The sequence below is a fragment of the Botrytis sinoallii genome (genome assembly GCF_014898435.1).
Source record: "Botrytis sinoallii strain Bc 23 chromosome Unknown BSIN_003, whole genome shotgun sequence".
Lineage (NCBI taxonomy): Eukaryota > Fungi > Ascomycota > Leotiomycetes > Helotiales > Sclerotiniaceae > Botrytis > Botrytis sinoallii.
The window spans coordinates 2279306-2292415 of NW_024066030.1; the positions used below are offsets into that span (position 1 = coordinate 2279306).

The window sequence follows — 13110 nt, forward strand, 5'->3', positions numbered from 1 at the left end:
GGATCGTTTTGCAGAGAGAATATGAATCCTGCGCAAGAAATGAGTACCCTTCTTTGCGATGAGCTGACTATGATGTGCAAAATGTAGAATCGCGATCATCTGTGCTAGGTCCAGTGGTAACAGATTCTATGGCACATCCTTTGGGATGCCTTGCTTTGTACCTGCGCAAATTGCTCGGTGTTTCTTGAGGCTTGAGAGATCATTCTCATATAGTTGCTTGGTAGGTTCGGCGCTCGTAGAGGTAGGTCGTAGGATCGTTCGGGCTATTGTGCTAAAGATACTGCATAGTTGCCTTTGCAAAAAGGTGTGCCATATGTCTATGAAGAAACCTCGTGGAGACTGATGCATTAGCGAATAGTATACAGATGAAAACAAAAGCCCTGACCATGCTAATTAGGACAATCTTGTGGGAATAATTTGCAGCCGTCTTCGAGATACAATGTGATAACCTATGACAGTCAAAGTTGAATCTGAAGATCTCCCGCAAAATTCTGATATGTAATTGAGTGTTTCCAATGTGTTGTGAATAGATATTGTCGATGATGCTTTGAAGTACTTCTCGGACCAGCCCCGATACGTTTGTGCGTGTCATCTCTAAGAGATTTAAACGCAATCCAAATTATATGAAAAGAGAATATAAAATCAAGGATGCAGTTGTTCCACAGAGTGTGATCTCGTCTTCTGTTGATGGCTGAGTTTCTTTGGAGCATCGATTCGTCCTGGTAGAATGCTATCATAATGTTCGGCATGGAACCCTGACATACACGTAGGTCTTTAATTGCCAGAAAAAGAGTCTAAAGACTCCCAGCCAAGACAAATAAGGTGGGTTGCACTTTCCTTTAAGTCTTGCACTAATTGAATCGTGATCATGTTGTTCGACTTCCAACCCCTTGATAAGATTGAGCTTGGTTTCTTTTGGATTGAGATCAGCCGATCACGTCTACAGCAATAGCCTCAGTTATATTTCTATTAAAGTAGACTTTCATATCCTCTCATTACTACTTATTCAGATAAGGGAAAGGGGTGTCTCAGAATTGATGTCTAATAATCTTGCCCACCAAATGCTCCATATCTGATTCGAGTACGAAACTATTCAGAAAAGAGAAAAATCAACCTCAGCTTATTTATTGTTCCAAAATTTAAATGTTCTATCTTTAACGATAAACATCATTGCAGACATTTAAACAGAAATGTATACTCGTCCGCACGTACACGTATGCCATCTCGCTTATCCCTGTGCCACGGATGGAGATGCATGTTGCTGTTGCCTAAATAAGAACCAACCCCCACCATCTTCATCCTCTCGAAATCATTCACGATTCTTTTCATCAATCAACGATCAACAAACACAGGTTTTTTATCATGGTATCCGATATGAGTTCTGATGGTTTCGAAATGATTGAATCCGAAGACGTTATCAAACAAATGCTTGTGGATGAAAAACCTGATCTCGAGAAGATCAGGAAATGGCTGAGCCCTACAGATTACCTAGCATCATCCAGCGAATTCAATCGCCATGCTTCATCTAAAGCCCGCAATACGGGGGAATGGATTCGAGAGACTTCACAATTTGAACAATGGCATTCATCTGCTGACCATGGATCTATATGGATCAAGGCAGTTCCGGGTGTGGGCAAGAGTGTCCTTGCAGCCTCCATGGTTCAATCGCTTTCGGCCAATGAGTCCGTTCCTGTTCTCTTCTTTTTCTTCAGGCAAATTATCGAAAAAAATCGCACTTCTCGTGGTCTTTTGCGAGATTGGATGTGCCAGCTTTTGCCCTTCAGCGAAGTCTTGCAGTTGAACCTGTTTGAGCATGTGAAAAATGGACAGAGCCTGGAAAGTATTACTACAGCACATTTGTGGAAACATCTTTTGACTGGCCTAAGAATGCTCAAACGAGTCTATTGTATCGCTGATGCATTAGATGAGATGAATATGGACGAGGAATTCCTCTCTCAGCTTAACGCCTTGGGATCATTTAGACCCGCTCAAGTCAAGGTTCTATTAACCAGTCGACCTAAACAATATCTCCAACGAGCGTCCAAAGATCCCCAAGTTATTCACGTCAGTCTCGAGGAGGAACTTGTGAAACGTGATATATCTGTTTTTGTTCGTCAGCGCGTAAAGCAATTTGCTGAGGACGGCATCAGTGAGAACATGCAAAGTTTCATCCAGAGCACTGTATGTGAGCGATCTGAAGGCCTATTCTTGTATGCTCGCCTTATGCTCGATCAAATCAGTCAATCTATCAAGAACAAAGAACAAAATGAGATTTTGATACGAGAAATGATAGTTAAATTGCCCGTTGGTCTTGAAGAGATGTATAACAGGGTACTTATCGATCATGCTTCACTTACAAACATCCATCAGGGTACACAAGTCATGATTTTACAACTAGTTACTCAGTCGGCACGACCCATGCGCCTAATAGAAATTGTCAAGGCTATTGAAGACAATCATCACCTTTCCAAAAGTGACAGAGACAGTAAAGACATTGTCAGGTTTGGCTGTGGTCCACTTCTCGAGATCATGGAAGATGGGGTTGTGCAAATTTTGCACCACTCTTTCACTGAATTCCTTTTGGACGCTGACCGCACTATACGTAAATTGTCAAACGTTCCTCAATTTCCTGTCATCGATCCGAGAATTGCCCACCGCGATATTGCGCTTTTATGTATCAGCGAACTTCAAGGGGAGGCATTTTCTTCCTACCCGATGCTAGATAATGTGAAATATGGTGGAGGTAACGTGGAACAATCCATGCGACAAAAGTTTGACTTTGCTCAATCGTTCGTACAGTATCCATTTGTTGAGTATGCTGCAAAGAACTGGACTTATCATGCCAAAGCGTACGACTATGAAGATGCAAGTTTCTATGAGACACTGGAAGAGTTCTGTAATTCTGATAGCCAGGCATTTAAAGCTTGGTTATGTTTGGCCGACAAGTTGAGAAACTCTCCCGATACGTTACGTTACCGGCTACAATTTGGTCATAATCAAGCTCCAGCATCAGAAATGACTTCCCATCTTCATATAGCTTCTAGTTTCGGGCTAGGCTGTTGGACACAGAGACTGTTGGAAAATGGCGCAGATGTTGAGATACGAGATAGTACTGGAAATACTCCTTTGTTTTGGGCGGCTAAAGGAGGTCATACCGAAGTTGTGAGTAGATTACTAGATACTGGCGCTAAGCCAAACATCGGCGGACATGATGGACTGAAGCCTTTCCATGTTGCAGCCTCAAATAACCATGCAGGAGTGGTTAAGCTTCTGCTTGGCGCTGGTATGTTAACTTTCCTGACCATGCTACCCAAAAAGATGGACTATACTTCAAAAGTGGAAGCATTTTATTTCTTGAACTCGTTTGTGATATCGAATCGCTCCTATATATTAAGTTGTGATCAAAAGTCCAGAGCTTTCTAAAGATTGCAAGCATCCCTATCTTGCCTCCTAGCCCTGATTATTGAGCACCTTGGGCTTGATGTTTTGTCTTTCTTCTTTTACTGACCTCCCACAGGTGTATCCCCCCTTACAACTCGGGCGGAAGATATATCAAGACGCTGTGGGAATGCACCACCAAATGCCAGTCAACACCCACTGATGATCGCCAGTAATGCCGGTCATGTTGAAACAATAATTGAGATGATTCCGTATTGCGAGACAAAAGAACTTGAAGAAGCTTTATTACGAGCAGCTCATCGTGGACATCATATTTTGGTTTCTACTCTCTTAGGAAAAACAGATGTTTCTCCCAACGCAAAAGCGCTCGTAGGGTATGGTGACATGGGGTTTATAAGAGGCCAGACTGCCCTAATGGTAGCGACGAGTTCCCTCGAAGCAAGATCTGTAAAGGCCATAATTGAGAAAGGAGGGATCGCAAGTCTAGGTAGCGATCACTTAACGGAGCTTGGCTCTGCTCGTCCCATTGTGCATAGTAGAAATCTACCAGAACCGGAAGATAGAACGCCACTCCATAGTCTTGCTATGACTGCGATCAACCAAAATAATCGAGCTGCTGCGAAGGGAATCTTAGATATGCTTTTTTTGGCAGGTGCTGATCTTGAAGCCCGGGATAGCAACGGCGACACTCCTCTGCTACTCACAGTTTCACCAAAAACTCATAGATATTTTCAAATTGCTCTGGAGCTTTTACTCTCCGCTGGTGCTGATCCGGTAGGTAGAAACAGTTTTTTGATAATTACCTCTTCATTACACCTTTCAGTTTCATTTTCTTTTATCCTTCCAAAATCTCTATTTACTTCTTTATATGCGATAAAACTTGATCTTCGCTGTAACTAATACCAGAAATTTATTTACTCCATCATAGTGCACCATGAACTCTGATGGCGAGTCTTTACTTCACCGAAATTGTGAAGAGCTATCATCGACTGACTTTGCCAAACAACTTTTGGTCTTCGGAGCAAACCCTAATCAAGCTCGAATATCGGATGGAGTAACTCCGCTACATTGGTAAGCACGAATCATTCTCTTTTTCTTACTTTTGATCTGGAACATAATTGTAGCTTGAATCTACTGTTCAGTCTTAACAGAATGAATTTTGTTCCATCATTTCGGCCTGGGATTTGTTATCCGATCAAATATTTTGGGTTTCGAACTTTGTTATACGAAAAAACTCATAATCAGGAGCTTTTTCATAGTTTATCCAGGACTAATGTAATGCTAGTGTGGTGGAAAACAGACATAAGCCAGCCGAGCTCATTGAATTGCTTGTCAACCATGGTGCTGATATCAATGTCCAAGATAACAATGGAGATACTACCCTGCATCGTGCTTGCAGATCTTCATTAATCCAATCAGGCGATCTGATCCCAGCTATTTTGAGCCTTTCACCTGATACCAATATCCAAAACAATCTTGACGAAACATGTTTGCACAATGTGTATCGGTTTATAGATTCAGGGCTGGTAAGCACTATAATCGACACTGGTATGAATCTAGAAAAACGTGACCACGAAGGGATGTCGGTCCTACTCAAAGCCATTGCTAAATATCAAGGTACAAATATGGAGATGGTAGAAGTGCTTTTGAGTCACCCGAAGAAGGCTTCTATCTCTGCTCGAACGTGGCAGGGCAAAACAGTGCTGCATCTGGCTTGTCATTCTCGTAACTCTGTTGAGCTTCTTAAGATACTCGTAAAACACGGAGCAGATCTCAATTGGACCGATAGCACGAATGGGAACACTTTGCTACATGAGGTAGCAGCACGTTTCGACGGAGATCTAAGGGACATCGCTTTGATTGAATAACTGCATGAGAATGGGGTCTCAGTCGATGCAAAAAACTATCGACAACAGACTGCGGCACATATTATGGGAACAGTCCATGGTAATCGCTACAATTCTCTGAGTAAAGACGGCAAACAAACTTTCGTATCAGTTGTTCGTCGGTTATGCCCTAAATTCGATGTAAACGCGAAGGATATAAATGGGTATACGCCTCTTCACTATGCATGCGCTACTTCCGAATATTCAGTCTTTGCTCTGATCACAGCTGGCGCCGATTTGAATTCCCAGTCTTTCAATCGGCGCACGCCGCTTCATTGCGCTGCTCGCGGACGGCAGTGTGGTGTTCTATCAATGTTGCTCAACCATGCTCAAAGAATTGGTTTTACCATAGATATCAACTCCCAAGACTCTGATGGCATGACACCTCTTCACTTTGCCTGTATATCAGGTAGACCTGAATCCGTTAGTATTTTGATCTCAGCTGGTGCTGACATTGAAAAGAAAACCAGCCGAGAAACGTCGGGGACAACTCCGCTAATGTCATGTGCCATGTTCCTCGAGGAAGATACGATATGGAAATTGCTACAAGATAGAAAGCTCATTGACTTCAGCGTTCAGGATCCTTTCAGAACTCTCTCAGGGTCTTCTGGGACCATGCGGCCTGAGACTGACCTGGATGAGGTAACACAACATATTACGTGCCGTATTGGTGTCATTGCGCACATGCTTATAAAAGCTGGAGCGAACACTGAAAATGCTTTTATTCCGGCACTCGAGGCAAAATGCGCGGAGCTGGTATATGCCATTAGGGGCGAAGATTCTACGAGAAGCAAAACTTTTGCCAAGAATCAACTCATAGCACAAATGACAAGTATTGAAAAAGCACTAGATGATTGCAGCCACGAAGATATCGACTTTATAAAATGCAAGGTTTGTGAATTAGATGAGGCAACTATGAAACAGCTGGTCTTGAGAGACATTGACTTTACACTAGCGAATAACCCTGCGTGGATGAGGGATCTGGGACCGCCAATCACTCAATTCGCGCACTATGGACTAACAGAATTCATGAGCAAGATAATTTCCAGTATACGGATACTTATTTCATTAACTATCACTTCCACTCCTCTTTATATATTTCGAAGATGGGAGCTTTCATCCTTGATTAGATTTTACCCCAATTCCTTTGTTTGGTTATCAGTCTGACATCGAGGAGTAATATGAAGCTCTCGGATACCGACCGCTTGGAATCGCATGGAAAAACAAGTGCCACCATCCATCCAAGCCTATTTTCTATATCCGTCTTCACTCATTTCCATGGACTGTTGTGTTCAAATCTCCTTGGTTCGATTTTCTTCTGGTCCTCTTTTCATACCTTACCTCGCAGACTATTGTTTCTATTTCCTTTACCAAATTTTACCCCGAGTCTACTTGTCACATTATCTAATAGGGAAAATGATCAGAACATGATGTTTCGAAGACTAATGACTTTCAAGGCAAAACTGTTCGATGACCCACAATATACCGGTAACATTGCCGATAGTTTTGTCACTGGTTGGGGCATTGTTCGACCACTATTACAAGTGGCCTGTGAGCGGCCGATCTGGAACATGGACATAGTCAAACTTCTAATTGAAGAAGGTCAAGTGGATGTAAACGCGCATTATGTGACAAAAAGGAGAAGTGATGTTACAATGACTGAAGAATTAATCCAAGGAACAACAGCACTTCATATCTTAGCGAAAGGGAAATCCTGGTGGCAAGTTGAGGCTATTCAATACTTGGGTGAACACGGTAAGCTTCCTTTTTGATTCATCTCAAAACCCTGGTATCATATCCGGAAGAAGGGGCCAGGGATGGAGAATCGGAGTCCGTGTCATACTCTTGGAATGAGCACTTTACTTCGATGCATGTTTTCACCTAATCAACTGAAAGTATGGAAAACTCTTGGTAGAAAATACTAAGATACATCTAGGTGCCGAATTAGATATCTTGGATGGGAAGGGTCGTACTCCTCTAGAAATTGCAAGTACATACATTGAAAACGGTTCAGCAGCAAGGAAAAATCTCTTCGGCACTCAATGTTGTGAGGCGCTCCTTAAACTAGGAGCTGACCCCAATAAAGTGAATCTGGAAGGCCTCACAGCTCTCAACAAGGCCGGTTCCGATGAAGAGACCATTAGAATGCTACTAAAATACGGGGCAGATGTTAATAGAGGAACAAAAAGCGTTCTCATATCAGCCATAGAATACGGAGATGTGAAGACTCTCCAGCTGTACCTCCAAAACGGAGTTGATCCTAGCGTGCCGGACAACTCAACAGATTCTAGTTACCGATCTCAGTGTGCGACAGTCAATGTAGCTAGGAAATATCTAATCGTAGTGGCAGCATTTCCAAAGGGTCCGAAAGCATATTCTGCTTCTATAGCTGCAGAGATGATACAACTTCTGCTGGATCATGGTGCTAGAGTTGATTTGGCTGTCGAAGAGGGGGAAAGCATTTTACACTATCTGTTCGCAAATGCCACGTCCGCAACCCTCCGTCCATCTTTTGAAGGGCCAGGAATAGATATGAATACTAGGGATAAACATGGTCGAACAGCTCTCTTATGTGCCATTTCTAACTCCACTAAGAGGGAAGGTCCATACCCACATGTTACACCTTCTAAACTCGAAAAGTCACAACCACCATACGTACCGCCCTATTTACACCTAGTAAACTCGGCAACCCATGGCCCCTCTCTCGACTACCTGGCAGTTGATAACGAAGGGCGTCACATAATCTTTTATTTACTCTCCAGATGGACCTCCGAAACGGCACCATTATTTCTTTCCATTCCAGGTGTCCGCTCTCTCTTTACCCAAAAAGATAATGCGGGTTATTCTCCCCTCCACTGTGTTTTATCATCTCATTCGATTCCTACACCTCCCACCAATATCGTCAACATCTTCGTAAACGACGGGGGTGCTGATCTTCTAGAGTCAGATCCAGAATTCAATACTGCGTTACATCATCTAACCCGCAGGCGTCCTTACAACCAGCCGGACGATTCTTTCCGAGTCATGGAACAATTTCTCTCTTCAAGTGGGTTTATCGACGCGTGGAATGATGCGGGCATGACACCTTTACTGGTATATCTAGCTGGTGGAGAGGACCAATCTCGTTTACCGTGGTATGAAGAGCATGGTGCGGACTTCAAGGCTACAAACAATGAAGGACAAGGAGCTCTACATTTTGTGGCGGCAAATAAACCTGTTACGCATGCACTTCCAGAGAAACGCGAAGAACTCAAAAAAGCAAGAGCAGATTTGTTTGAGGCGTTGGTAAAGAAGTATGGATGTGAGGTGCTAGATGAAGATTCGAAGGGGAGAACGGCGTTGGATATTGCAGCTGCAATGGGAAACGAGGAGATTTTGGAATTATTCCAGAGGAGGAAATAGGAGACTTGGATCTTATGATCTTGCTTTTCGTTTTGTCTAAATGTTAATCCCTCATTTGTCACTGTACCCCCTTTCTTATTCTTCGTCTAACATCCGCGTCAATTTGAACATGTTGATAAATACAATCAATTGAGCGTCTATTTATGAACAATGAGAACCTTGGAATAACAGCAAAGTTTGATATCAAGGCCGAGTATCATTTCAAAAACATGAAAAAAGCCAATTCTGCTCTCAAATATGATGATCAGATATTTTATGATCGAATGACAGGAGTCACTGGCATCCTGATTAGAAGCCATCTTGAAGATCTAATCTTACCTAGGTACCCAAGACAAAGTAAAATATCCCTCTCTATATATCTGCGTTATCAAAGAAGAAGACAACTCACCCATTGGACGTTATTTGCGCCGATCCCACTCACCCAGTGATCTACATTGTCCATCAAGTCAATCAGACAATTCCGTACGAAATACTCCGTACGTTTGTTGACAAAGTGTCGAGTTATCTCTCTCGAGTCCACAACCAAAAGAATTGATGCTGATCCACAACATACGTACTCCGCATTGGAGACAATTGGAATTCAAGAAAAGATGGACACCAGATAATAGGCGAGAAACTGGAGAAATGAAGTGAAATCGGGGTTAAGATTTGGATGGGGGATACCGAATGAAATGATGGGGTGTGGATATTTTGTTTTTGCAGGGGTGAAACTAGCTTTGTTTGCTCTGCACGCCCAGTGCCCACTTGGGTTAAGGTTACTAGATAATGCATGGGGTGTGAGAATAGCTCAACAAACGAGTATGAGATTTTGGGAGGCGGGTTATGATGGAGAGAGATACTTTCATTGAATCGTTGGGCAAAGTTGTGACAGATGCAATGTATGTACCTAGGTAATTGTTGCAATCTGAACAATCTTCTGTTGATGATAGCTAGGTACCTAGTCTTCTGCAACCGTAATTACAACGATGTTCGCCGCGCGCGTCTTCCTTTCTTCCTTCTATCGCGCGACTATCGGAACAGTCCACAAATAGGAAGGACATGCATTCATTCATTCATTCGTTCATTTACCCCTGAGATTATATACACAATTCCTATACTCTACAATCCATGCTTGTATTATCAAATACAACCTCGACAACACAAATGTATCATAATTAGACGTTGCCGCATTGCAAACTCAAAATTACGCCGAATAATGAAGCCGTCAAACACGGGATGACAATGCACCCCAACATACTTTGTGCGATAACTACTCCGTATCACAACAATTCTGGAGTCTCCATCCTCACGCCGCCGCATATACTTTTCATTTGCTCGATGACATAATATCCAATCCCCAGAGGATGCAAAGCAGGGATAAATCCATCCGAAAGTTGCACTCAATTCATGCTTTTATACTCTCGCTTCCATGAAAGAGTTTCCATTTGTTCCATTTCTTCCATCACTAATGCTTAAATAGGCCAAGTGAGCTTATCATGGCCAAGCTGAAACAAACTTCAAAGTCTGAGAGTTCCACAAATACACCGAACGGCCAATTTCTATAACCTCCTCAACATCCGAAGACATACCATACCGTCCAAGGTATACCCCATGTTTGCTGATTTGCTGGGGCCTGCACAACCAACACCTTTCGTACGCGTTGCACTGAGCTTGACCACTCGGCACTCCGTATTCCCGCATTATAAGGTTCGGATCTCGCTGTACCTACAGAGTGACGTGATAATCGCTGCCCGAATAGTAAATCCGGGGGGGGATACCAAGGTATTATGGGGTGTAATCTTGGTCACGTTGTTGGGAGAGGGATGATCTTGGTTCCTGCTTGGAATCCTGATTAATGTTCCTGCTTGAATCTTTCAGATCTGCGAGTCATTGGTATTCGCCCTCTCCACACTTGTTGTACTGTTTGTTGGTTGGTGTTAGTTATATAAAGGTTGATTATTCCCCTTGTTGGTATAGGAATTTTTTTTCATTCTCTCATTATCAGATGATATTTTGTATTACTGTGTTTGAATCCTTCTTGTATTGCATGTAAATTTATATTCGCACGGATCTTCGCAAAAAATATGGCTCCCTGGTTTGGTATGAGGGGAGGATGGCTCACATTCTGGGTCACGGTTGCTTGTGCAACTGATATGACTTTGTTCGGTTATGATCAAGGTGTTTTCGGTATGTACTATGTCTAATTATCTTCTCCCTTCGTTATGATCTTTCCTAACCGAGTCCAGGTGGTGTTATCGTCACTGAGGATTTCCTCAACACTCTCAATCTCAATGGCAAAACCGCTTTAGTTGGAACGATTACTGCTCTTTACGATATTGGTTGTTTCGTAGGAGCCATCGCAGCCGTCGCCTTTGGTGAAAAACTCGGTCGTAAAAAGTCCATTCTATGGGGAACAACCATTATGACCATTGGCGCCATTCTTCAAATCGCAGCCTACGATGTCCCCACGATGATCACGGGAAGAATTATAGCTGGTATCGGTAATGGTATGAATACATCCACGGCACCCGTTTGGCAATCCGAGACTTCGAAAGCTAGTCTTCGAGGCAAACTCGTCGTTATCGAAATGATTCTCAATATCGCTGGTTTCTCTCTTAGTAATTGGGTTACATATGGATTTTCTTTCCTTTCCGGCCCAGTCACTTGGAGATTCCCACTCGCCTTCCAATTGATCTTCATCATAATCTTATATGCCACTGTCCCTTGGCTTCCCGAATCTCCTCGTTGGCTAATCGCACACGGAAAGATCGATGAAGGTCGTCAAATCATTGCTGATCTTGAAGATCTCGATATCAAAGACGATCGTGTGAGCAATGATGTAAATGATATCATTTACGCCGTTGAATACGAAGAAGCGCATGGAGTCTCTTGGTTTGATCTCCTCCGCGGTCGAACTGGAGAAGCCGGAACCTCTACTATACGTCGTCTCGTCCTAGGTTGTGGAACTCAGGCCATGCAACAACTTAGTGGTATCAACGTAACATCCTACTATCTCCCCACCGTCTTGATCTCCTCCGTCGGTCTCTCAAACACACTCGCAAGACTTCTCGCCGCTTGCAATAGTGTATCTTACCTTGCCGCTTCGCTGCTCGCCATCCCGAATGTAGAGCGATGGGGAAGAAGAAACCTCATGATTTATGCAGCCGCTGGTCAAGCCGTCTGTTACCTGCTCATTACCGTTCTACTTCGCTTCAACGAATTAGAAGGCTATGCTCATCAAAAGGAAGTCGCTTCTGCCTCTGTCGCATTTTTCTTCGTCTATTATCTTTTCTTCGGTTTCGGGTGGCAAGGTGTTCCTTGGCTCTATCCTACCGAGATTAATTCTCTCGCCATGCGTACTAAAGGTGCTGCACTTGGTACTGCCACGAATTGGATCTTCAACTTCATGGTAGTGGAAATTACACCCATTGGAATTGAGTCTCTAAGATGGAAATTCTACATTATATGGACGGCTTTCAATGCCTCGTTTGTACCAATTGTTTACTTCTTCTATCCCGAGACAAGTGATAGAACATTGGAGGATATTGATAGACTGTTCAGAGAAAATGGAAGTATATTGGTATACAAGGATCCAGATGCGATAGGCAGAAAGAGACCCGCTAGATATTTCGAGGCAGAGAGAATCGGCACAATTGAGTCAGATGAGAGAAGGAGTTTGGGTAGCAGTGCGGGCAAGAAAGCGAGTGATCTTGGAGGGGTATTGGCTGAACACGATGAGGAGGTTAGATATTAGGACATGGGTGAAGAAAAAGAATAGTGGTTCTTGTGAAAGGATGTTTGGATTGGAGTTTCTTGGTTGTTTGTTATGAACTTATGCATGCACGTATGAGTATGGGATGAACATGAGCATGAGCATAAGCGTGGAGTTTGGATGGATAAATACCTTGATGAGCATTTTTCGGTGGGACATTACTCACATCATAAACAATATTCACAAAATTAAAAGTAAAATCTTACACGCAGAAACCCTCATGTGCCAAGAATGAATACACAGCTGATGAGTCTCAATTTTCAGAAATTCGCAATATAAAAGTGGACTTGGTGATATGTTCCTTCACCGCAGAGAAGCTAAGCACGGATCCGAGTAGAAACGCCAGACACTTCGGGGATCCCGTACGTTACCTTCGGCATTTGTGTCAACCTGTGTTCCCTACCTATGTAGCAATCGCTTGCCAAGATTTGTTGCTTTATAGCTAGCTCCAGCCAGCGTGTAAATACGACCTACGGCATCTATCATTCTCGGCACCCACCATTCTCGGCACCCAAAAGACGATTTCGTGTCTTGAAATATCTGAAAATGTCGACGATATATCTTGACAACTTTGAGGTCTCTTGGCATGCTATATCAGTTTCTTGGAGTTGGGATGTCTGACAGAAACTCTGTTTAAACTTTGACTTTCAGAAGCAAAAATGAAAACTCAGT

The 13110-nt window shown here is 43.1% G+C and overlaps 2 protein-coding genes across 2 annotated transcripts; both read left to right on the plus strand.

Moving 5' to 3' along the window:
- Positions 1 to 1362: 1362 nt before the first annotated feature.
- EAF02_002364 (uncharacterized protein) lies at positions 1363 to 8826 on the plus strand (the record flags this gene model as incomplete). Its single annotated transcript, XM_038898412.1, has 7 exons — positions 1363 to 3283; positions 3518 to 4173; positions 4328 to 4470; positions 4685 to 5216; positions 5316 to 6176; positions 6710 to 7040; positions 7222 to 8826. 7 exons carry the CDS (start codon positions 1363 to 1365, stop codon positions 8685 to 8687), a joined length of 5910 nt encoding a protein of 1969 aa, XP_038762104.1. The 3' UTR covers positions 8688 to 8826.
- A 1924-nt stretch (positions 8827 to 10750) lies between these two features.
- On the plus strand, positions 10751 to 12420 carry EAF02_002365 (uncharacterized protein; the record flags this gene model as incomplete). Its single annotated transcript, XM_038898413.1, has 2 exons — positions 10751 to 10853; positions 10913 to 12420. The coding sequence occupies 2 exons, from the start codon at positions 10751 to 10753 to the stop codon at positions 12418 to 12420; spliced, it is 1611 nt and encodes a 536-aa protein (XP_038762105.1).
- Positions 12421 to 13110: the final 690 nt, after the last annotated feature.